At 48.9% G+C, this 25,776-nt stretch overlaps 2 protein-coding genes across 2 annotated transcripts in view; one reads left to right on the top strand and one right to left on the bottom strand.

Moving 5' to 3' along the window:
- The window catches only part of LOC116874735 (serotransferrin-like), a 54,180-nt gene extending 48,902 nt beyond the window's left edge, over positions 1 to 5,278 (top strand). Inside the window, 1 exon segment of the mRNA XM_032869670.1 lies at positions 4,882 to 5,278. Within this exon segment, the coding sequence (XP_032725561.1) occupies positions 4,882 to 5,095 (214 nt within the window). The 3' untranslated portion in view covers positions 5,096 to 5,278.
- Positions 5,279 to 12,999: 7,721 nt separating this feature from the next.
- Positions 13,000 to 25,776, bottom strand: part of RAB6B (RAB6B, member RAS oncogene family) — a 56,216-nt gene continuing 43,439 nt past the window's right edge. Inside the window, exons 3-8 of the mRNA XM_032869669.1 lie at positions 21,429 to 21,482; positions 21,126 to 21,231; positions 19,380 to 19,491; positions 18,297 to 18,390; positions 15,383 to 15,449; positions 13,000 to 13,800 (exon numbers count right to left, since the gene is read on the bottom strand). Coding sequence (XP_032725560.1) covers positions 13,736 to 13,800; positions 15,383 to 15,449; positions 18,297 to 18,390; positions 19,380 to 19,491; positions 21,126 to 21,231; positions 21,429 to 21,482 — 498 coding nt within the window. The 3' untranslated portion in view covers positions 13,000 to 13,735. The remainder of the gene's footprint in view (positions 13,801 to 15,382; positions 15,450 to 18,296; positions 18,391 to 19,379; positions 19,492 to 21,125; positions 21,232 to 21,428; positions 21,483 to 25,776) is intronic.

The following is a 25,776-nucleotide window of genomic DNA, read 5'->3' as shown; positions in this document are numbered from 1 at the left end:
CCACATATTTGTGAATTTTCCAGTATTCTGTTATTGAATCCTAGGTTCATGCCATTGTGGTCAGAAAAGATACATGATATGATTTCGGTCTTAAATTTGTTAACTTGTTTTGTCACCTAACATGTTATCTATCCTGGAGAACTCTTCTATGTACACTTAAAAAGAAAGCATTCTGCAAATGTTGGCTGGAATGTTCTGTTAGGAATATTTGGTATATAGTCTTGTTCAAATATGTTGTTTTATTGATTTTTGTCTGGATGATCTATTCATTATTGGAAGAGTGGTATTTAAATCCCCTGCTATTACTTTGTTGATATCTACTTCTCCCTTTAGTTCTATTGATATTTGCTTTATGTATTTAGATTCTCTGATGTTAGGAGCATATATGGTTACAATATCATATCCTTTTGATGAATTGACCCCTTTATTTTTATATAATGACCTGCTTTGTCTCTTGTGACAATTTTTAACTTAAAGTCTGTTTTGATGTAACAGTTATAGCCAGGCCTGCCCTTTTGGTTGTCATTTGCATGGAATGTCTTTTTCTGTCCCTTCACTTAGAACCTTTAATCTAAAATGTGTCTCCTGGAGACAGCATATAATTCAATCTTGATTTTTTTTTAATATATTCATCCACTCGGTTTTGATTAGAGAATTTAAACCATTTACATTTAAAGTAATTACTGGTAGGTAAGGACTTACTCTATTTTGTTGATTGTCTTCTGTTTTATAATTCCTTTGTCCCTTTCTTCTTTCTTTAATGATTTGTTTGTGGTGTTATACTCGGATTCCTTTCTCTTTATTTTGGGTATCATAGGTTTTTTCTTTGTGATTACAATGAGACTTTTATAAAACATAGCATTGGTAATCTTATTTTAAGCTGATAACAGCTTTAATGCATGCAAAAATTGTATGCATTAACTTCTTCCCTTCATTTTATACTATTGATTCCACAATTCACATTTTTATCCACAATTCACATCTTTTTTTTTTTTTTTTAAAGATTTTATTTGTTTATTTGATGGAGAGAGAAACACAAGCAGGGGGAATGAGAGAGGGAGAAGCAGGCTTCCCGCAGAGCAGGGAACCCGTTAAGGGGCTTGATCCCAGGACCCAGGGATCATAACCTGGGCCGAAAGCAGACGCTTAACAACTGAGCCACCCAGGCACTCCTCCACCATTCACATTTTTATATTGCATATCCATTAATAAATTACTGTAGCCAGTTATCTTTAATACTTTTGTCTCTAGCTTTCATGTTAGACTTAAGACTTAAGTGATTTATGTGTCATCATTATAGTATTAGAGTATTCTGAATTTGTCATAGTGAGTTTTATACTTTCCTATGTTTTCATGTTGTTAGTTAGTGTCCTTTTGTTTCACCTTTAAGAACTGCCTTCAGCATTTCTTCCAAGGCAGGTCTAGTGGTTATGAACTCCTTCAGATTTTGTGTGTCTGGGAAACTTTTTCTCCTTCATGTCTGATGGACAGTTTTGCTGGTATGGTATTGTTGGTGGCAGTTTTTTTTCTTTCAGCACTTTGAATATATCATTCCATTCTGTACTATCATACAGCCTTTCTGCCAAGGCTAAGAAATTTAGTCTTAAGGGGTTTCCCTTGTTTGTAACCATTGTCTTTTCTCTTGCTGTTTTCAAAATTCTCTTTGTCTTTGGTTTTTTGTCAGTTTGATTATAGTGTGTTTTGGTGAAGCTATCTTTGTTTAATCTATTTAGGGTTCTTTGGGCTTAACGGATCTACCTGTTCATTTCCCTTTCTAGATTTAGGGTTTTCTGTATTATTTCTTTTTTCTTTTTTTTTTTTTTTTTTTATTTATTTGACAGATCACAAGTAGGCAGAGAGGCAGGCAGAGAGAGAGAGGAGGAGGCAGGCTCCCTGCTGAGCAGAGAGCCCGATGTGGGACTCGATCCCAGGACCCTGAGATCATGACCTGAGCCGAAGGCAGAGGCTTTAACCACTGAGCCACCCAGGTGCCCCTCTGTATTTCTTTAAAAATAAATTTTCTGTTTGTCTTTCTCTGCTCCTTTTGGACTGCCATAATGCATGTATTTGATTCCTTTAGTGATATAAGTTATCTAGTCTCCCTTTACTCTTTTTTTTTCTTTTTGTTCTTCTCATTGGGTAACTTCAAATTACCTGCCTCAGGCTCTCTGGTTCTTTCTTCATCTTAATCAAGGCTGCTGTTAAAGATCTCTGAATTTTTCACATCAGTCAGTTGTGTTCTTTAGCTCTAGAGTATCATAAAAACTTTTTATGGCTTCTCTTTGTTGAGCTGCTGCTGCTATTGCTTCTTCTTCTTCTTTTTTTTTTAAGTAGACTCCATGCCCAACATTGGGCTTGAACTCACAAACCTGAGATCAAGAGTCTCATGCTTTACCAACTGAGCTGGCCAGGTTCCCTGAGCTTCTTATTTTTATTCATATATTACTTTTCTCATTTTGTTGAGTTGTCTGTTCTCTTTTATAGCTCAGTGAACTTTCAAATGATTATTTTGAGTTCTTTGTCAGGAATTTCATAGATCTCCATTTCTTTAAGGTCAGTTATTGGTACTTTATTTTGTTCCTTTGATAGGCTTGCTGCTGGAGTGCTTTGGCAGACTGGCCTGGCTCCTAGGTCCATGGGTGTGTGGGTCTACTTCCTGGGTTCATGGAAGTGGGCCCGGCACCAGGGTCCACTTGGGTGGCCTGGCCAGGTGCCTGGTCTACTGGGGCAGGTCTGGTGCTGGGGTTCATTGGGGTGGTCCTGGAGCTTGGGCCCATAGGAGTGGGCTGGAGCCATGGGGCATCAGCCTGGTGCTGAGTTCTGTGGCTTAGTGAGTGCTTACTTCACTGTCCTTCTCCCAAGTGAAGCATATCTCCGTGCTTGCAGGAAAAGTAATGTGGGTAATGTGAAACTGTCCTTCCTATCCTCTTTGAATCCATCCTTTCTTATTTCTGTGTAACACCCAGTTGTAATCTTGGACCCAGATGCCTGCTCTCTCATGCATGTGTGGTTATTGAAATTGATGGTTCTGTGAGAAGACTTGTGCTGGAAACCCCTATTCTGCCGTCTTGCTGATGTCAGTGTCAGTCGTTTCTGTCCTTTCTGAAATTGCATGTTTATCATTTTTCCCTTACTTCTGATGGTCACTCTCTTAAGACTATAAATTGCTTGTTGTCAGGCTAAGGAAATTAGAACAGTTAGATGATTTGGTTTTCCTAGAAATTCTGGTGCAATTGTTGGGAATTGGGGGGGAAGTAATCATAATGTTTGTGTATCCATTTTGGTTTTTTCTTCTGGTATAGTCCAAGTCTTCCTAGGTTCAAAAAACGTATTTTCTTTAGTCCATTTGCTTTTCACTCTAAAGAGCCATAGAAAAGCAATACAGACAGAAATGCTATATTATAAGGTAGTAAGGTAAAATGTTAAAAGTTGGGAAGGTGAACATCAGTTAAATTAGGAGTCAGATTTGATTTGATCTTTAAAGGTTTTGTTTGTTTGTTTGTTTGCTTGTTTTTTTGTCAGAGAGAGTGAGCACAGGCAGACAGAGTGGCAGGCAAAGGCAGAGGAAGAAGCAGGCTTCCTGCTGAGCAAGGAGCCCGATGTGGGACTCGATCCCAGGACACTGGGATCATGACCTGAGCCGAAGGCAGCCGCTTAACCAACTGAGCCACCCAGGCGTCCCTAAAGTTTATTTATTTTTATTAGTAATCTCTACACCCATTTTGGGGCTCAAACTCATGACCCCGAGATCAAGAGTTGCATACTCTTAGAACTGAGCCAGCCAGGTGCCCCAAGAGTCTGATTTTAAATTAATGTGAGAATTCAGCCCTATCAGCATTGAAGCATTTCATAGTCTTCTGAAAAACTTCTGAAAAGGCTATGTTCACATGGCCTTATGGCAAGAGCTGAGTACAGGTGATGTTTGGCCTTTTTTCCTTAAGTTTTTTTTTTTTTTTTGATTGTAAAATATCTTACATATAAAGGGATACATATGACAATATATTGAATTTAAAGAATATTAAAATGAATACCCATGGACCCACCACCTTGCTTATTAGAAGGCTCTAGGGGCTCCTCCCTATTAATCTTGAATTTAGTATCTTGAATTTTGTATTAATTATTTTTTAATGTACTTTTTCCGTGTGTGTGTTTCTAAACCAAGGTATCAGTTTTTCCTGGAGATTCTTCACGAATTTTCATGCAGTCTTACAGCTCCAAGAAATGCTTTATTTTGTAAGAAAGCACATTGGGAGCCTGTATTCCGAGGCTTCTGGATCGCAGAAAGGGTGGGAGAAGTAGATGCAAGAGCATTGCTGTGCACTCTTTTTTGGGGCCAGCAGGTGGCAGTAAGACAACTTAAATTTGGGAAGGTTTTCCTGGGTAAAGAGGTTGGAGAGTAGTAATTGTGCCCAAACTGGATATGAGAATCTGGAGTTTGTAGATTTACTAAGCTCTGTATCCACATAGACTTGTGATAAACATAAATACTGTATTTTCCCACACTTAACTTTCAGAGACTTAAGTTACTGTAACATTTATAGCATGTATTTAAAAAATATGTTCAAAAATGGCATCATGCAGATGATCTTAGAGGAAGGGGATAAGGGGGCCCTGGGCTGAGAGAAGGTTGGTATGACCTGGGCACATGAGTGACCTGCTCTTATCAAGCCAAGTCTGGCTAGACCCCCGCCTCTCCTGTCTGAGAGCGTTCTATGAATGCAAGGGGTTAATCAACAGTCTTAATAGTGTAATTGACAGTTGTATGTCAGGTACTTAAATGAGTGCTGAAATGTTTAGGAATGGGTGTGGCTTCCTAAGGCCTTTAGTTGCTATATAAATGCTATTACTCTCTTCCTGACTCATTTTTCTTTCATCTCACAGCAACACTTTACGAGTCACCCGTTCTGCTGCCCCCAGCACACTGGACAGTTCCAGCACTGCCCCCGCTCAGCTGGGAAAGAAAGGCAAAGAATTTGAGTTCTCGCAGTTGCCCCTCAAAGTGGAGTTCCTAGAGTGCAGTGCCAAGGGTGGAAGAGGGGACACGTGCTCCGCAGACATCCAGGACCTGGAGAAATGGCTGGCGAAAATCGCCTGAGGGGCAGGGCCAGAGCTCAGGATATGAATGTGAATGTGTGTGGCCCACAGTTTTGGAAAAGGGTTTGGTAGCCTGGAGGTGATAAAGAAGTTGATAAAGAATGGGTACAAAATGTAATTAGAAACATTTTCTTGTTCTGGAAACAAATTATTGTTGAAAGTAACTTGGAACTTTTGTTTTTCAGTTTAGTTCTCCCTCAGTGCTTTCTAATCACTTACCTGCCTGTGTTTCTTCCCTTGGTTAAGGTTTATGTCATGTCCCTTTAGCAAATGCTTGACCAAGGTCTTTGTGACCATAACAAGTGGATCCACATAGAGAGGATATTATCATGAGAGTACAGTTATCATCTGAAAAGTTTCTTATCCTCTGCTTCTGTGTGTTAGTCCCTTTTCCTGAAAACAAACCTGTCTGTGTATGGAACCAGTTGATTCCATTTGCCCTTGATGTTCATGGGCAGTACGTCATCTAGTCCTTTGTGACTTCTCCGAGGTGTGTGTGTAGTTACCGTGCGGTCTCCCGACATGCAAAGAAGACAGGTAGGAAACAGCAAGGCTGTGTTGACAGCGGGTCTGTTCTTCATCAACGTGGTGACTTGTCCACACTCCAGCCTCACAGCACTCAGGTTTTAAAAACTTGCCCTGAACCCCTGGAGTCATTCCCAGATGATAGAACTATAAATGCTAAATCCTCACACGGCAAGCGTCTGATGTGCTCTCGTGGTTTCCCTTAGCTGAGGAGTATATAAAGATTTAGAAGCTGTTTGTGGTTTTTTGGATGGCTGAGGGCTCCTGGGCTACGTTCCTTTACTGTTTGACCAGCCCCTATTTTGTACTCGGAGCTAGAATGCTGTGGAACACATGCGAATTTAAAAAGTTCTCCATAGTTTTTTAAAGTGCATATTCACTCATGGTTGAAAGAAAAGTCAGCTTTTTCAAAGTGGTATTCTTTGTTGTCTTCTTAAATGTTGACTTTTTTTTAATGGCTTTTATAAATTATTAATGCGTTTCTTGGTAAATAAACAACGTGTCTGGCTCAGAGCAATTGAGTGGAATGGTAGAGTGAGTACAACTGGGAGCATGTGTTAGGGTACAGGCTGAGCTCCATTATTTCCAGGGCCTGAAGATTGCAGCATACACAGGAACAAACTGCTGTCCCTACTTCACACACTCAGGGACAAGCCGCACTAAAGCTTCAGAGGAGACAAGAGTAGCTGTGGGTGAAGGAGAAGCTGGTCCCAGAACAGTGTGGTCAGAGCCAGGACAGGAGAGGTGTCGGGGCTCGGCAGGCGCACAGCAGGGGCACCTCGCCTGGCTGTGAGGGGTCAGGGAGAGTCAGATAGAAGCATGGGGCCGAAGCATGGGGCCGAAACCATCCCAGAGAGTGCGGTCCCCTTGTCTGTGCTCTACAGCCCAAGCCTCTGCCTTCCCGCCTGCCTGTGGGTCATCCCAGCTCTGCATGAGAGCACTCCAGCTCTCCTCTTCCCCCAGCCCTGGATCCTACGCCTTGCTGCTCGCTTGTGGAGGAAGTGCGGGCGGAAATGGAGAAGACAGTGGGCCTTGACCCACACAGTTCTTATTTGAAAGCCTTATTGCTACTTGTGTTCTTACCATCCTTTGGATTCTTAGTTTTTGTCCTTTTTAGCCAGCAGTAATTTAAGGAAATAGGTAAGAATAATGAACCAGAAATCAACAGAGAATGTGATGAATGTGACACATTCACATAGCTACAGTGGGTGCTCATGTGAATAAAAATCTGGCTTGATGCTTCCGTTAAGAGGCATGTGTGCTCAGCTTCATTTTGTTTTCCTGGTTAATAAATTGTTTTCTTTACTGGAGGAAGCAATACACCAAAAAAGTCAAGTTCTCTCTCAAGCAGTGATTCTCAGATGTCAGTGGGCATCAGAATGATGTGTGGTGCCCAGTGGACAGCTGTTCTGAGGACCCCACTCCCAAACGTTCAACTCAGTGGCAGTTCTGGTGTGGTCTCGGGTCTGCGTGCTCATTGTGTCCTGGGCCAAGTACGTGGGGCTTCTAGGAGCGCCCTACAAACTCAACCTGCCCTGGAGTGAGTGCCACACGTACCTTCAAGAGACTAGGTTTTTAAGTCCTTGGGGCCACATGCCCTGTTTAGTTTTTCTCACAGGGTGTGAAGTAAGCAAGCAAGCGTCAGAGTCCCTCCCAGGTGCTCTCATCCTGCTTCCTACTCCTGTGCTCTCGTTATCCCATTCTTGTGCGTTTGGGCCACGGGGAGATCGTGGTGACCAGTTCTTGGGTGCTGGGAAGGGGTTCCAAGAGGTCCCATGTATAGTTCTCTAATCTTGGTATCCTCTTGTGGCCCTGAAGCCGTTCAGCCACGGGGACTGGCAGACGAGGCACAGCTATGGGTCAAAGATGAGACCGCTGAGGCTTGAAGCAGTTCCTTCTTGGGAACACAGCAGTGTCTGAGCCACTGGATGTGTATGGGCCCTGCCACCTGCTCACAGGCCAGCTGCCGCCTGATACAAATAACCCCATTCCTTGCTAAAGGAGAGGTGCAGGATGCAGGGAGGTGCCATTATGTGTGTGGGGGGTGGCTGTGATGAATATGCCCCGGGCACGCCATTGCTTCTGGAATGGGGTCCTCCATGGGGTGTGGAACATGTGCAGACTGAGGGGTCGGGGTACTGTTGGCCTGTTTATTCCAGTTCTTTTTTCAAGCCTTTTTCCTAGGGGTCTGGGGCCTTGGCAGCCCCTCCACTGCCAGTAACCTGGCCGTTTGCTGGAGTCCGAGTCAGCAACAGCAGTTCTTCGTAGGGAGTGCCACTTACATTTTCCCATGGCTTCTGTCTCAGCACTTCCTGGGATTCGTGTCCCCCTGGGATCCTCTTGCATGTGAGGCACTTAGTGTTCCATTGACTTGAGATTATTATGTTTCAACTGAAATGTGTGTTTCTGTTTGTGGTATTTTTGGTATATGTGTGTATCGGAATACTTTGGTATTTCTAAATACAGTTAAGCATAGGATTATCAAAGCTGCTTTCTCCACTCTTGCTCACTGGACACAACGCAGCTACAGTGATAAGGAAAGCCACCTCGAGCAGCATCCTTCAGTGCCGTGCGGGGCACTTCGGGACAGGTCATCACCAACCCTCTGTCATCTTCATGTTTGTGTGGGGAATCTCAGGGTGCTCCATTCTTCTGGCAAGGGCCGGGGCTGCTGGACGGTTATGTTGATGCTGTGTCCTACATTATTTCCTCCCCTTGCTATCTCAAGTCCTGTTATCCTGACCACAGTAATCCTGGGAAATGGTTGTGGGCTCGGAACAGCTTGCCTCTGGCTTCAGTCTGGTTTGTACAAGTATGTGCGCTTCGGCTGTCAGGCCTCTCCCCCTTGCTATCCCCTGGACCTCCTCTACCTCATCTTACGTCTGGCAGCCAGAGAAGTGAGGCTTAGTGGGCAGAGCATCCATTTCTTGTCCCTCCTAATTTAGAGGTGGCTTCTCTGAGGTGGCAGATAGGAGGGTGTTCCAGAAACTTTAGAACCTTCAAAAGGGAAAAATATGTAGTGAGGTTGAACTCAAAAAAGAATGAGACCTGGTGAACTTGGCTTACTCCATAGCTCCAGGATTCCCAGCATTCTCAGGCCAGAACAGTTCTGGGCCTGATCTTGGCCTTTGTGTCCTCTCTGGATTGGTCTCACAGTTGTTCAGGATTTCAGGGCATCTTTTAGTCTGGAAATGACTGACATCTGAAGGGGCCTCTCAGGGATGTTCTCTAATCAGTGTGGGGAAAAGCAGGAGTGGGTATGTGGCTGCTTGGTATCACCTGGAGGATGATTATGGCTCACCTTAAATTCTTTAATGGCTTTCTGGACATCGCCAGAAGGGAGAGAGGTTCAGCCCCTGCCCCCACCCTTCAAAACCCCCAGCCATGGCAAGTGGGAACCAGGGATGACAGAAGTTATTACACAGCCCTGAGTCTCAGTTCGGCCTGGGGCTTCCCTTTCCATTAGCCTTCAGACAGTGGAGTTGATGGAAATGAGTGAGACTTTCACCTCATTAGTGTGTCTGAGGATGTGAAGGGCCCAGGTGAAGAAGAGGAAGAAGCAAAGGGCTTTGGGTGGTAGACCCCCAGACGTGAGACAAGGGTTTGTGGAGCAAGTGTGTGAAGAAATCTGGTTTGGCACAGTGCCCCCCCACCCCCAAATAGCCCCCCATATATGACTGCACCACTTAGAAACACGGGACAAGAGGTTTTGTGTTGAGAATCAGGACAGTTTATTGTTTGATCAACATGCTGAGTCTTCCACATTTTACACAGTTTTATGTAAAGTCAATGTGGCCATTTATGCCTGCTGAGCCAGTAAAAGATGGAAATGCCACCCTCTGTGCTCCTCATGGCCAATCGCTTTCAAGGGGATGGGTGAGGGAAAGTGAGAGGACAAGTTGACACACCACACGATGCAGGCTGGCCTTCCGCATCTGGAAGCTTCTTATTGGAAGGAAGCTTCCCAACCCCACTGCAAGGATGAGCCATGCCCTCCGGGGAATGTCACCCACACAGGGGTCTGGCGCCAGAGAGTTTACACGTGAGAGCCCAAGGTTTTGGAACACCTAGATAGTTCATTTCAAACAAAAACTCAGAGGGTGCCCTGGTGTTTGGGTGCCCATGACAATCAGAGTGGACTTGGGGACTGGCCCTTCTTGGCAATCAGGAGTGTGAAATGGACATGCATTTTTTCCCAGCTCACTCAACCAAGCTGGCCAGAGTTCTAACCAGAGTAGAGGTGGTCTGAGGAGCACCCGTGCCCCGCAGCCCTTTACGTGCAAGTGCACCGTCACATCTGCACACACAGGTTGATGATAGATAAAGAACGGAAACACCTTGGCTCTGATGGCTTCCGGCTTGCTGGATGACCAAAAGCAAGTGGCCCTTCTCTGCCCTGGTCTTCCTGCCTGTGAGACAGGAAGGGTTGCAAGACCTCCATGTCATGCTGCTATAGCGAGGTGGTGACGACTCACGTGATTGGGGGAGAGGTAGTTTGGAAATTAGTGAGCAGCATATGGCCCTGCTTGGTTGCTGCACCAAAACCTGTTGGGCTGCCCCTCACGTGGCTCGGATGGGACTTAATTCTTGGCTACCTGTTCTCACATCCTAACACCCTCACCTGCCTTCTGCCATGTGAAGGAATGAAGCTGCTCTGCCTACAGGACACCGAAGCCAGCGGTGCCTGGTGTCACACCTGGTACTTGAGGGCAGGCACGCCCAGCACCGGCTTGCCATCGGGAGGCCAAAGACGTTGCACTCAAAAGAGGTCTGTATATTTAATTGCCATTTTCATTCTTGTTTCTGTTGCCTGAGATTCTCGAACTGACCTGCCCATTGCTCCTCAGACCCGGGAGTGTTCCAGAATGTTTGAGGATGCTGACAGAATAGAGTGGTGACAATGATGGCAGAGAGGCCTCTGACCAAGAGGGACTTGCTCCTAACCACCCAGCTTGCTAACCGTGGACTCCACGCTGCAGTTCTCACACTTAAGCTGTTGACATCACACCTTCCTTCTGGCATGTGTGTGCACTTATAAATACGCTATCTGCTTCTTGCATCTTACACTCTTTTTCAAATACCTGTGGAATAGGAGCTTGACTGACAGCTTCTGAGATTGCCCCCGCTCAAAGGGGAAAAAAAAGCCTGAAGAGGAGGACTCTGGCCATCTCCCAGGTGAGGGCTAGTCCTCAGGGAAAGGGACTGAACAACAGCTTTGCCTCAGGCTAGCCCATCTGGATTTGGCAGGGATGTACCACTCGCTGGGGACGTGGAGGCAATTTCATCCCCTTTTCTTCAAGGGAACCTGACCATTTTATTACTGGACCTTAACTCCAAGTCAAGATACTACCTATAAGCAAGAGAACAGTGATGGTACCTGCTTAAAATGAGAGCCAGGGAACCAACCCGCTTCTATGCAAGAGATCTGGCTGCCTCAACAGCCCAGGAAGGGAGGGGTGGAAATTAGGCCTGAGAGGAGGAGGGTCATGGAATGGCATGGCACCACTAAGATGGGACAGCAAGAGAGACAACTGCCCTCACCTGAAGCCCACAGGGCTGGGGAGAGGCTGGACTCGAGAGGGGACCTTGTGTAAATGCTAGGAAGGCAGGGCTCACCAAGGCCACATCAAGCCATGTGACATCTATCTACTGCATCTCTTACTGTTCCCAGGCTATGATGGTAAAAAAATGTTCGTGGTGCCTTAACTATGTGTGCACATGAGAAGGGGACTGAGTTTCTGCTTTGTTTTTACAGGAATGTTTCAGAAAAGCTACTCTTTAGTACCAAGAAAACTAAAATCCACCATTCATTCATTTACTGGGACCCAATGCAGATCCCAGCAAATGGGGCTGTCCCACAGGCCAAAAGCAATGGCCCTCACTGCTGACCAGGCCGGACGCTATAATGTGGACTCTTATAAATTCTCACGAGGTAAGTAAGCACTCTTTCAACAAGCACCACTTGCGGGGGTGCCGTGGTTGGGGGTACTAGCCCACACGGGCATGCACACCTATGCATATAAGTATAGAGAGAAATGGTGCACATATTCCCATGGCTATTTTTGCCTGTAGTTGAACACATCTATGCATTAGTTTATTGATGGCAAGACAATCACAAGTTTTTTGACAATATTAAGTATTTCTTATTTCAACACGTTGCAGTACTTTTGAATTTCCAAAACTGTTATCACAATGCAAGTTCCAACTTGAGAGCAGGAAAAACAAGAATATACACTGAGCACATGTATCTCTGTGAGAATGTGTGTGTGGAAGGTGTATACACAAGTCTATCTCTATATATAATTATGTACACACATATAAAAACTAAACACATGACACTGGAATTACGTTCGTACTTCAGTCTTTGCCTTCTGGAAGAGGAGCTCAGTGAGAATCCTACTTCTCTTCTTCACCTGAAGATAAATTCCTCTCTAAAGATCAGCTCTGAAATACACAATCTCCTTAAGCTGAATGTGTGACAGGCCCACTGGACAAATACCAGTGAGTCCTGTCCACTTACTGGCTGCCATTTTGGATTAGTTTCTGAGAAGTTCCAAAATTACAATTGCAATAACTTGTTAGAGTCCTGTTTTGTGGAGGAATTCCCCCCCTCCCACTCCCAGATGGTCATTTAGCTCACCTAGGACATGCCCAACAGCAGTCTGGAGGCAGAGACCATGCCAGCTTGGGAGGGTAGGGTTTATGGGTTTTGGCCAGAGTTGCTGCATACGGCCTGGCTCTATGCAGGGTCAGATTCAGTAAACCTGGATCTATTTGGAATGCTGGCCAAATGGGTTGCATTCCCTTAGAATTCTCTTCAGAGATTTTACAGGCCCTCAGGACTAAGCCCTTCTCAGAAATGAGTCGAAATGGCAAGGATGGCTCTCTGGGCAGCCTTCTGGAAACCACACATCAGCAGCACCCTCAGGCAACCAAAGCGCTGCTGCAATATCCTCAGGTACGTGCACAATGACTACGACTGCTTGATGCCAGTGGGGCAAGTCAGCTTTTCCAGAACAGTGCTCAACAGTATTAGCAACCGAGGATCTGAACATGCATCTTCAAGGTCGTGGTACCGGAATCAACACCCCCTTCCCCAGTCACAGACACACACCATGCGATACAGGCTTGAGCTTCCCTGGCGTGCAAGGCCAAGGGCTTCAGGGCAATACACACTGAGTTTCTCTTTGCTGTTTCCTTAGACTCAACCCAGACACGGGTGCTGACTACTGGGAAGGTTGGTTAGAACATTTTCAGAAACACACATGGTGCCCCAAGGCTATGAACCACAGATTGACCTGTACAAGCCCACAGTTGCCAACAGCACCCCATCCTTCCTTCCGCCAGTCACTGAGTGGGCCACAGAGGGCACAGGATGCAAGGCAAGTGCCCTCCATGCCTTCAAGGCTTGTCAGGGAGGGGAGGGGGAAGGCAGGAGTAATTCCAGTGAGGCCTCTGGCTGGGCTCCCTGCCATCCACAAGGCCTTAATTTCAGCTCAGGGCCATGGCTGATGTCCCACTCTGGCCACGGAAGGAGGACAGAGTTAAAAGTTGCCTCTTCAGAGGCTGTTTTGTTCAGTGTTTGATTTAACCAGGTAGGGCCTGTTTGGTGGGTGGGGCTTGGGACAGGAGCCTAATTAAGTTGCCCCATTAATTGTAATTTATTGGGCTAGGGTGGAAGGAGGGCAGAGGTGATGACCATTCAAAGAGGGCAGGAAGGAGGAGGTGTGTGGAAAAGGTTTTCTGTAAGTTTACAAATATACAAAAACAAAAAGCACATCTTTTAAATAAAAATGACTACATTTTTATCTGGCAAAAAGTTGTATACACATGATTTAAATTTTTTTTTAAATTTTAACAGTTTTTGGCAATCTTAATAAAGTACAATATATTACAACCAAACCAAAAAATAGTTGTTTAAGTAACAGCTGTTAAGAGTGACGTGATCCCTGATGCCCAGCCTCCCTCCCCACCCCACCCTACTCCTAGAGACAGAGGGAAAAGAAAAATCCTCCCATCTTGATAAGCTCATTTCCCACCCCCCTTAGGAAGCTAACCAATAGGAAGCAACACAACAAGCGAGTAGTGTCAAAGGAAGCCAGCAGATCAGGCTGCATTAGCAGGAGCAGCCGCCCTCACTGGCTGGGGGCTCCTGGGGTTTGTCCAGCTTGATGTCAATCACTGCGGGAGGCTGCTAAGGAAGATGACTGACGAGAAGCTGCCACCTAGCTCCTGTCCCTGGGCACCCCTCAGCTGCCCTGTGCAGATCCTCCATCCTTCCACAAAATACCTAAGGACTCCTGTCCTTGCTGGGCCTGGGGAGGAAGGACGCAGTGTCACCAGCCCCCACCCCTCTTCTTCCCACAAGCTCTCCCCCTCATTCACCTGAAGCAAAGCTGGTCTTGGGCTGTGGGATGACTGCACAAACACCAGCACCACGGGCCCTTCCTCAGAAGCCTTCTTGGTAACCAGGGCCTCAGCCTTGTCAGCAGCCCATCCCATCCTCAAGGGCACTGAAGTGGACAGCCTGCTGATCAGCTATGAATCCCACATCTCAGCCCAGGGCTAGGTGGGCCTTGCCTAGCCAGTCGCAGACACACTAACCCCTCGAGCTCTAGTGAGAGTGTCACTTAGATTCTGAGGATGCTGTTGGGGGAAGGCAGAGCCCCAGGAAAGGCCTCCAGCCCTTCCCACTGGTGCCCTGAGACTGTGGGCGGGAGGAGCACCCGTCAGAACCACCCAAGGAATGTCTTCAAAATGCACAGCCAGGTAGTCCCCGTGCCCTCAGCAGGCTGATGGGGCAGCGGGCCTGCTGCAGGAAGCCCCAGGGCAGCCGACAGGGTGGAAGTGTAGGAAGCGCTGCCGTGGGACCTGCTGTGGCCGTCCTAGGGATGTTTGCGTGGCCTCTGTTTCAGGGCTATGGGAGAGACTGTTTTGGCTCTGTACTATGAAGAGCCACGCTTCTCCTAAAGACCCCCTTTTCTCTCCTTGCCACTCTCTGGCCAAGGCATATATTTTGAATATGACTTTCTCTGACTTTCCCTATTTTTATTTTCCCTACACCTACATAAATAACATTTTTACCTCATGTATATATACACGAACATCTTTTTTTGGCAACATGGCAGAGAATAAACTGCCTTCCTTCCTACTTCCTTCCACTGGGCCCATCGGACTACCTCTCTGAACCTCCATTTCTGCTTCGGAGTATGGTCTGAGGTTCAGGGTGGGCTGTGCGAGTGGCGTGCAGACTCTGTCCCACAGGGCAGTGGGCGCACCGGGGCTGTGCAGGGCCGGGCCGAGGAAGTGGGCAGGACACGGGACAGGGGTATCTGCTGGGGAGACGGTCTCATGTAGACTAGGCTGAACCGTGTTCTGGGTGGAGAGTCTTCCACGCAGTGGAGAGTCTACTGGTACCCATGGAATACAAAGTGATGCTCACTGCGAACCTGGGCAGTTACTATTTCTCACTCCCCGCCCTGCACAGACATTCACATCCATCTGGTCCACACCGCCCTCACCCCCCGGCATTGTTTTGGAAATAGAAGCTTAGACTGTTCCAACTGGATGAGGTCTTAAAGCCCTTGGAGTTCAGCCTTGTCCCGGTCCAGAGGCGGGCCCACAACATACCCCTCAGCAGAGAAGGATGGGCTGGAGACCAGGCAAGGGCTCGCTCACTGTTCTGAAGTACTAAGTGAATATGTCAATGGATAAATGGCTTCTCTAGCACATCTTTCACTCACTTATCAAAGGAAAAGGATACTCCCTTCTTTGCTTTTCTCCTGGACATTCTCCATTCCAGGCAAAGCTGATGCCACACGTCGGAAGAGCTAGAGAGGGAGGAGACGCAGGATGAGCCCCTGACCCCGTCCTTCCTGCCCCACACTGTCTCCACCATCTTACCTCTTCTAATGCTGACCCAGGGCCATGTTCTCTTGTCTGTCCCACTAATTGTGCCCTGGAGGGCAGGGGCTACACCAAACTCTTCTCTCCCTTGCCCCTAGGGCCTGTCATAGGTCTGGGCCCTGACAGGCATCTCAGGCAACGGCTGAGGTCACCAGGTCCACGGGTCATCAGGAGCTGAGTGTGGGTCATGCTGACTGTAAGGGACCTAACCCAGTGCAGAAAATGCTCTAGGCCCTGTGAGACAAGCCTTAGGCAGGTTTCTGTCCCACCACCTGTGTGGGGGCAACCAACTTTCGACCTGCCCTTGAGAAAATGATCCTCTGCTCATGAGGGTCCTGCAAGTCCACAGGCACTGAGGCAGCAGGGTGCTGGGAGCCAGGGCCACACAGTCATGTCGGAAAGAGAGACTTCCAAGAGAATAAGCATATAGCATGTGAATTCGTGATGCTGTGGGTTTGTTTTGGTATGGGTATTAGTGTGATGTGTATGTTGTGTGTAGAGATGTATGCATGGAAATGTGCATGTGAATGTGCGGTGTCTATGTGTGTGAGTTTGTGTAAGTGCACAGGGATAACCGTGTGGTGTGTGTGTGTGTATGCGTGTGTGCATGCGCGCATGTGGGCATGCACACTGGGGAGGGGGTAGGCAGGGATGTCAGGGAAGACATGGAACCTAGGAGGTGACAAGTACAAAACACTAGTATAAGGCACCAGAAGATTCTGAACACTCCCTCACTTCTCCCCCCAAAAAAGCCAGCTCTGCGGACTCAGTGATCTCTATAAGGAGAGTGTGTCTTGTTCATGGTCTCACCCTAGAGCCCAGTTTTGTGGGAGCACCCAGGCTAAATGGCAGGGCCAAAGGTGGTGAGGATCTAGGTGGGGAAGTCACTGGTGGGCCTGGCAGGGTATGGGACCCTCTGGGCGGCATGCAGAGGTTGTTCTGAAGTGGGCGGGAAGAAGTGTGCCAGGTTGCAGAGGCCTAGTAATTCCTGAGCTTTCCTTCATGGCCTTGCCCCAGGCGGCACTGTCCTGCCTGTCTGTCAAAATGGTCACAGCCTCTGCCAGCGGCCAACCTGCCAGTTAGAAGGAAACTCTTGGGGTCACAGGTGGGGCTCCAAGAGCAGCTATGATCAGGATTGGAATCCAGGAGTCTGCACTGCATGAGGACTCCTCCGAACCACAGAGTTTGACCCAACCACATGTAATTCGTGCTTAGACCATCACCTGGGCTCCAGAGCTTTCTGAAAAGGGAGGCATTGGCGTCTCCCTGCCTCCGACCATTAGGGCAGAAACTACCTGCCTTATGAACTGCTGCCCACTGCTTCCCCTCGTCCCAGGACTTTCCATCAGGGCCACAGAGAGCAGCAACCCCCTGCCTCCGACATGCCTCCAGGGACAGGTAGCTCCTGCTCCAAGAGACACCTCAGTGGCACTGGGAAGGGTATGGATGTGAGCAGAGCCACACTGAGGGCGCTCTAATTGGGGAGGAAGGCACTGAGGCCTGGGGACTAGAGGGCCCCTCATCTGTCTCTCTGCTCTTCTGCCACCTTCCCCAGTGCCATGGGCACCACCCCTGTTGGGTGAACCGCCACTGTCTCCAGGCCAAGAGCTGATGGGCAGCTTGTGTAGTGCTCCCAGGTGCTGCTGGGGCCGGTCGGGCGGAAGAGACACCCTGCCAAGCCAGGCTCTGCACTCAGAATCCCCTCCCCAGGCCACAGCACCCCTCCTGCTACACCTCTGCTTGCATGCTACCCTGGTCTGGAACAGCCCCTGTCTCTTCATTGAAGGCAGGGACTCCTAACCTCTTGTGAACCAGAGACCTCCCTGGCAGTCTGCTGAGCCTACGGTCTCCTTGTAAGTGGGTGACGTCAGTGACACAGGAGTATAGAGAAACCCATTCAGAACTGAAAGACACTTGAAAATCTCTGAAGACACCAGTTGGTTATGCACCAGCATTCTTCTGGCAGCAGGTCTAATCACCCCCATGAACTGGAGCAGCAATGCGTGTAAACGCCAAGAGACCCGTAACCCCGCGAGGGGACAAGAAAACGGCTGGGGTCTGTGCTGTGCCCAAGCCAGCAGCTTCCTGCTGCCCACGTTCCTGGCTGAAGGAGGTGCTGAAGAGCCACAGAGGCGTGTGAAGATGGAGGGGCGGTTCTCTCCAATGCAAGGCCCCTGAGCTGTGGACTCCCATCCCTGGGGGGTCCACGGACCTAGGGAAGCCCCTGGCTGCGAGGGTTGGCCATAATCTCCTCCACGGCTTCTCTGACCGTGGTGATTCCCCAGGCTTCTCCCACTGTAAGCTCCAGCAGCACCAGGGTGCTGGGCTCCTTTCTCCAAGCCTGTCTGGCCCTCCACAGCTCTCAGCACTTTCCAATCCCCAGGCATGAACCCGCAAATGCTGGTCGGACTGAATTTCCCACACCTCCATCCCAAGTGAGGTAAGATGCTAGAGAGATGCTGCTTCTCTCACCTGGAAGTTGATGGCTGGATGCCCAGCGCCTTATAAGGCACGTGACTGGTTGCTGTGTGATGGCTAACGAGGACATGGTCCAGACACCGCCACCCCCTAGAGTGAGTGCTCTTGCCCTCTCTCGTGCTTTCCCAACACTAGAGGTTAGCTTGTTTCCCATTAGGTGGGGTTCAGGGTGCTCTGATTGCTTGCCCCAACTTGCACTAGTCCCTCAGGGCAAGTTGGAGCTGGGCCCATGAAGGACCAGGCCAGAAGCCACACATGGCCTCTGGGCCAGATTAGCGCCAGGTGCGTCCTACCTGCTTCACGTTGTAGCCGGTCTTGGCGCTGGTCTCAATGAACATGACACTCAGTTCTTTGGCGCGCTGCTCCCCCTCCTCGATGGTTATCTGTCTGTGAGTAAAGGGAGAGGGGAAAATGAGTCCCTGGTAGAGGCAGAGGGAGCAGCATGAGATGAGGAGGCCTAGGTCCACAACTAAGATCCAGATGAAGAGGTCTTGGGTGCAGGACGAAGGACACGGGGCCACAGCAGTACACCAGCCTGCCCCTGCCCTGTCAGGTTTGCCTTCCATGGTGCCTCTCAGCTCAGGAGCAGGCCCTGCGGCAGGCAGTAAACCATCCTAACAGTCGTGTGCATCTGTGTCTAGAAAGCTCTTCAAGCCACACAGTGCCCCTTGGGTGGTGTCATCAGTCCCCATCTCCACAGGACAGTGAGGTTAAAAGTGACTGCCTGCAGGTTGTATGGAGAGACACTTAGCAGTAGAACTGGACTTTGAGTCCCATTTCCCTTACTTCAAGGACAGACCTCAAATGAAGCAGGCTCGAAGTCGGATATTCGTGTAGATGGTCAGAGGACACTTCAGAAGGCCAGCGGTCCAGAACCTGTTGCTTTAGCTGACCAAGCTGGGGCCCCTGATGTGAGTGAACGAATGGGTGCAGGCAGCACCCGAGTCAGCCATGTCTGCACACTGGAGACTCAGTGACAGGAAATTCTGCCCGTTCACGGGCACAGGCATTTCGTGGGGACAGAGACACAAAGCAGAAGCAGAAGCCAATGGGGGCCCGAGGGACCGCCATCTGCAGCTGCGCTGTGGCCACGGCCGGGCCCCAGACCCCGCGCCGCTGTGCAGCCCTCTCGCAGAGCAGTGCCCCCGCAGACCGTGGAAGGTGGGGCCTCGGAGCTGAGCCGCTGCCATGGGCAAGGGTCTGCCAGGTGCTCGCAAAGCCTCCAGTGTCCCTTGGGGACCTTTCTCAGATGCACGGGGACAGGTCAGAAGCACAGACTCAACATTCCCGCATCCCAGAACTCCTTCTTCAGGAGATGCTGAAGGGGACTGGAGGGCAGGCTGGGCCTGTCAGCACCCTGCACCTTGCGCACCTACCTCTTGTCGGCCAGGTCCGTCTTGTTGCCCACCAGCATGATGATGACATCGCTGCCCCTCTCTGTCCTGACGTCGTCGATCCACTTAGAGGTCTGCTGGAAGGAGTTGAGATCTAGAGGTAGAAAGTGGGGAAACAATAGAGTGAGAGTCACCCTGAGCAGTAGAGGGCAAAGGTGGGAGGGAGCATGAGACCAGGAGCAGGAGGGAGGAGACTGTGCACTCTCACACCCAGACCAGTGAGTGCAGACCTTCTAGGAGTGGGGAGGGTGGGGTGGGGAGCATGTGTGTCTGGGCAGCTGCTGCCCCAGGGCCCTGAAAGACCCTCATGTTGCTGAACGATCCTGGGTTGTGGGGGTCACCCTGTTGGAAGGTCACTGTCATGATTTGCTACATGGACTAGTGGTTTTAGGGGCCCACCTGAGAATCAGACCTGACTTTGGGGGTCAGAGCAGAGTGTGAGAAATGGTGCTTGGCAGCCAAGCCAACTGGACTTGGCTGAGCTCAGAAACGGGTGTGCATGTGTGTGTGTTGGTGGGGAACCAGAGCAGCTCCTGGGGGAGAAGGGCCCTATACAGTGGTCTCCCACTGAGGGGGGTGGCACTGGGAAAGGCCAGAGTTTCTGAAGAGAACCCTTGATCTGTAAGTAAGAGGAGGGAGAAGGTGGCTCCAGGAGAGACAATAGCCACGAGAGGTAAGGCCATTTCAGGGCAGCCCTCTCCTCAGTCAGAAGATGTGACAGACCTTGGGGAGTGGTCACAAAGGCAATGCCCACCACTCAGCAGCCCACGCACCTGAGAGGGGGCAGGAAGCCTGTCCCAGGAACCCTCAGTTTCCCCCAGCCTACTCTCCCTCCTGCTCACATCAGGCTGCACAAACCCAGGCTGAAGGGCCCCGGTCCCACCTGTACTCAAGGTGGAGGGGGTGTGTGGTCAGAGGAAAGCATGGAGAGAGGAGATGGGCAGAGCCTGGGGCAGCGGGCTTAAAGCAGTGGGGTACACGTGCTTCCCCATGTGATTTCAGTGCTGTGGACAGCACCCAGGGTGTCCTCCCCACACAGGTGTAGGCACAGCACAAGGGCTAACCAGGTGTGCTCTGTTACACCTGTCTGCGCAGCTGAGGCTTCGCACCAGGCCCTCTCCCTCCCCGCACCATAAGTCTTCCTCAGAGCTGTGCAGTTCTCTCAGGAACAGCTGTCCCAGCCAGAAGAGCTACACTGTGTGGGAAGCGCAGCCCACCACGGCTCTCCAGACCTGCTTGGCCTCCCCTCCCAGGAGAGCCTATGAGGAGCTGGTATGCCACCTGACAAAACCATGGCTGCTGGGTCATGACTGGCCCAGAGACCAGTGTCTTCCCCCAACCTGACACATACACACACACAAGTCGCTCCATAAGGGTCTTTCTGGCCATCAGGGCCAAAGGGGGCACAGAGGGGTGGGAGCAGGCCAGCCTCATCTCTGCTCACCTCTACACAGCCCCCCCCCCCCCCGGCTATGGGCAGGGCCAGCTCAATCCCATACACCCATGCCTGTCCCAGGAGGATGGGTGAGGCTGGAACCCATGCTGGTGTTCGAAGGCAGCTCACCCCCTACAGCAAGGACCTGTCTTCCTGCAGTCAGAAGACAAGCATACACAGCATACACATGTGCGTGTGTGCACGCGCGCACACACACACACACACACACACACACACACACCCTGGAGCCTCTGTGAGCCCCCCTCCCTCTGGCACCTGAGGCCCAAACTCACTTGTGATGTCGTACACCACCACAGCCACGGTGGAATCCCGGATGTAGCTGGGAATCAGGCTGCGGAACCTCTCCTGGCCGGCTGTGTCCCAGAGCTGCAGCCGCACCTGTCACAAGGAGAGCAGGGGGTCAGGGTAATCCTCATGGTGGAGTGGGGCTGGGGGAAGGCCCCGGCTCTGTGATGTGGGCACTGCCAGCTCTGTGGTAGGCACAGGCCCTCTCGGTGGTGCCCGGCTAAAGGCTCCAGGTCATTAAGTCCAAAGGAGCCCTCCCTGTGCTTCTAGTTCTAAAGTCAGGCACTCACCGTACGATCTTCCAAGTACATGGTTTTTGACAAGAAGTCAATCCCAATGGTTGCCTATTAGAGAAAAACAAGGAAAGGTTAAAATGGAAAGGTCTCAGGCAAAGGGGCAAAAGCTCAGTGATCCAGACAGTGACAGCCAGCAAGAGAGGGGACACCCATGCCAAGCCTAAGGCAGGTCCTGCTCTGCTGTCCCTGCCTGCTCTCCACACTCAACAGTGAATCCAGTCATGTATCTCAGAGGAAGCAGGTTGGAGTTAAGTAAGGATGAGGACAGGTTTTCAGGGAGTGACAAAAGTGCTTTGAGAAGGCGACAAGAGCCAGGTGAGGAGGCTTCCTCAGAGTCAAGGCCACTGGCAGGTGTATCTCCTACCCTGCTCAGGTGGGGCCCTCGAGGAGAATGGGCTGGGCAGTCTCCCAGCCCAAGCCTGCTTGGCCTCACCTGCCTCCCACACTCACAGCCTCCTCTTGAGGCTCCTGAGACTCAGGTACCCAGGCTTGGGCTCACCTCTGCCTCCAGCAGGTGGGGATGGAGTGAGTATCAGGGCAGCTTGCTGCTATGTGGGCAGCAGAGAGCAGCTGGTCTTCCTCTGGGCCATCACAACCCACCTGGAGCAGCATCTTCCTGGGATAGCGCACTCTTTCCTACCCAAACCAACATATTAGGAGCTGACTGTCCCCAACACACCTATGCCACACCTTTGTGCTCTTTCCTGGCCTTGGGCAGAGGCAGCTGGGCAGGGTGCCATCAGCCTTGTGGCCAGATGGCCAGGACCCACCACTCACTCGCTGTGTAGCCTTGGGCAGGCCACCCAACCTCTCTGGGCTCACCTGCCTCACAGCATCTATGATAGGAGCTCAGATGCTGTTGGTGTGCAATGGAGATGACACTGTTATGCAGTTCCTAGTAACGAAGACTCAGACACGGACTGAGTGCCTAGGGCACTGATTCAGTACAGTGTGGCACACCCATGGGATTAGAATCCTTAGCAGCCATTTAAAATCATGTTCTTGAAAAATATTTAAGGATTTGAGGAAATAGGTTATCAAGTGAAAAAAAGGTTGTAAACATCATGTATAGTGTGACCCCAATGTGATGAACTGAAGTAGAAGTATTCTTCATATGTTCTTAGATACTAAAATGAAGGGAATACACTAAAGCCTTAATAACACCAGTGTGAATAATGACATCATGGACAATTTTTTTTTTTTACTTCCCTCATTTTAACTTCCTCTATTTTCCACTTCTTCTACAATGAAAGTATAATAGTTCTAGAGGTAGAACTAGAGTATTTTGAAACAAAAATAAAAGACTAAAAATAAGCTTAATTGTATGGGAAATTGTGCAGCGACTTCCGATTACAAAAACCACAACCCAGGGAAGCCCGAGGAAACAGAAATACCCACGTCCACAGGTCCCAGGTTGTCTGCAAGCATACATGCACTTTGGGACCTCCAACTCATTCCACTAAGGAGTTAAAGGAGCTATATCCACCCAGAAGCCTGCTTTAATGCAAAGTTGTGGAGTGTTGAGACATCTCACAATTCTAGAACATGGGTGCTAGACACGCGCCTTAGACATAATGTAATCCAACCCCTCTGGAGATGAAAGATCAGGGAAGTTAGAGGGTACACACCTTGTGTGACTTTACAAGTCAGGGGCAGAGCTGGAAGGGTTGGCACCAAAAGCTTCACAACACTTGGGCTCTTTCTACCCCAGCTTGGCGCACCTTTCCTATGTGGTGTAGTCACTGGGCAACAAGTCTGGAATTGACAAGTGGCTTGCGGACCCAGCCTTGTTCCTTAAGTCATATAACAATCACTAATGAATGAAGTGCGACAGTCCTCATCTTCGCATACCCTTAAGGAGAAATGTGCAGACCAGGTGGAAATCTCTCACTTCATCAGTGCTCCCTGGGCTCCCCAGGGAGTGCCAAGCTCCTTCAGTAAAATGATCCTGGAGCTGAAAACTGGGTGTATGACCTCAAGGACTGGTGGCAGGGACTGCTGGCTGTCCTCCATATGCAGTCTCCCTTTCCACTGTAATAGGATTCTAGATGTGTAGATGGGTCAATGGCTGCCCCAAACAAAGGTGATATTTCCCAGCTTTCTTTGCAGGTAGGTGGCTAAAGTCTCGTCAGTGAGATGTAAAGGTGATGTATGCATCTCCTGGGATGGGTCCTTCATGGGGGGATGGAATGGGGTGACATGCTCACAGCTGCCCTCTTTCCCTTTCCTGTGGCTTAGAATGAAGACAGGTAGAGAGATGGTGTTGAGTCATACTGGCCCATCCAGATGAAGGTGATATGGGAGTGATGACAGAGCAACCAGATGGAGGAAGCCTGAGTCCCTGACCCAAGGGAGCCACCTCAATGCTCTAGACTGCTTACACCCACACTGTTGGGTGAGAGTGAACAGAACTTCTATTTTGCTTTAGCTACTATTATTTTGGTTGCTTTTAACACAGACTAACAACAGTCTAACCAATAGAGCAAAGAACCATGGAGAAACATATCCCTCAAAGGTAAGCAGCATGGACTTAGTGATAATCTTTTTTTTTTTTTAAGATTTTATTTATTTATTTGACAGAGAGCGAGAGGTCACAAGTAGGCAGAGGCAGGCAGAGAGAGAGGGCGAAGCAGGTTCCCCGCTGAGCAGAGAGCCCGATGTGGGGCTCGATCCCAGGACCCCGGGATCATGACCCGAGCCGAAGGCAGAGGCTTAACCCACTGAGCCACCCAGGCGCCCGACATAGTGATATTCTTGAGGACAGTGTAACAATGAAAACCCCAATCTACTTCATGTGGGCACAAGCCACTTCTATTTCCATGGAGGACTGAGAAGTCACCAGATGACATGACAAGAATTATGCCATTTGGACCAACCCTTAGCAAAGCTCAACTCCGTGGCCTCCACAATCATAAACGCCATTATTGGACACCCACACACTTTATCTCCATCGCTCCTCACAAAAGCCTGACCACATGAGTGGTACTGAGGAAAGAGTCTGGAAGAGGCCAACCTCCTCCCTCCTTCATCCTCCCCACTTTCGTCCCACTTTCATGCTTCTTCCACATCAGAGAGACTTCTGATTCCTTAATTGGACCACTCTGTCCCTAGCAAGCTAGGCCACTGAGCCGCAGCAGACCTTCCCATGGCTATACAAATTCTTGCCAAAACATAGGCATTGTCCCTGGGAATGACTGAACCATCAGCTTGGCCCAAAAATATATTCCTATGTTTAGTTTCCAATAATGGCTGTGTAGTTTCTATCAAACTAACCCTCCCACAGATAACTATTCCAAAACTGTGGAGAAATACAAGAAATAATTTTTAAGCACTGAAGACTAATCAAAAGTTGACAGAAAATGGAGGGGTTACAATCTCTGAAGGAAGGAAAGAGAACCAAGTACAATCCAACATCTAACCAATTTTTTCCTCTGAGGTTAACTTCCTAATCATTTAAGTTAGAAGGACTTGGTAAACACCTCAGACTTTCCATGGGAAAACCACAGACTTTCCATGGGAAAACCACAAGGGCTGGCTTTGGGAGGAAGATTATCATGTCAGGACTAAAGGTCACACCAGAAGACTGAGGGAAAAACCAAAAATGAACTATCTTAACAAAATTTAAACATGGCATATAATCCCTGCTCCCTTACCCCCCCAAAAATATTAGCTGTCCATAATTTATTTGCCTATTAAAATAAAACTCAACACTCTTCAGAAGAAAGTAACAGAACATAGCAATCTCCATAACTTATTATAGGCACACTTCATTTTACCATGCTTCACTTTATTGTACTTTGCAGATAACGGTTTTTCACAAATTGCAGGTCTCTGGGAACTCTGTGTAGAGCAAGTCTACTGGGGCAATTTTTGCAATAACGGTTGCTCACTTTATGTCTTTGTGTCACATTTTGATAATTCTCATAGTTTCTCAAATTTTTATCATTATTACATTTTTATGGTACTCTTGTGATGAGTGATCTTTGGTGTTACTATTATAATTGTTTTGGAATGCCATGAACTGTACCCATATAAGACAGTGAACTTTATCGATAAATGTTGTGTGTATTCTGACTACTCCATGGCAACTGGCCATTCTTCCATCTCTCCCTCTCCTCAGGCCTCCCTATCCCCTGAGATACAAGAATATGGAAATCAGGCCAATTAATGACCTGCAGTCATTGCCTCTAAGGCAGAGTTGCACATCTCTCACTTTAAATCAAAAGCTATAAATTATTCAGCTTAGTTAGAAAGGATGTCAAAAGCTGCAATAGGTTAAAAGGTAAGCCTCTTGCACCACACTGTTAGCCAAGTTGTGAACGAAGGAAAAGTTCTTGAAGGA

The sequence above is a fragment of the Lontra canadensis genome, unplaced genomic scaffold, assembly GCF_010015895.1.
Source record: "Lontra canadensis isolate GAN:19392208 unplaced genomic scaffold, GSC_riverotter_1.0 scaffold38, whole genome shotgun sequence".
Lineage (NCBI taxonomy): Eukaryota > Metazoa > Chordata > Mammalia > Carnivora > Mustelidae > Lontra > Lontra canadensis.
The sequence above is the reverse complement of the archived record's forward strand: the minus strand, read 5'-3'. Positions and strand labels throughout refer to the sequence as shown.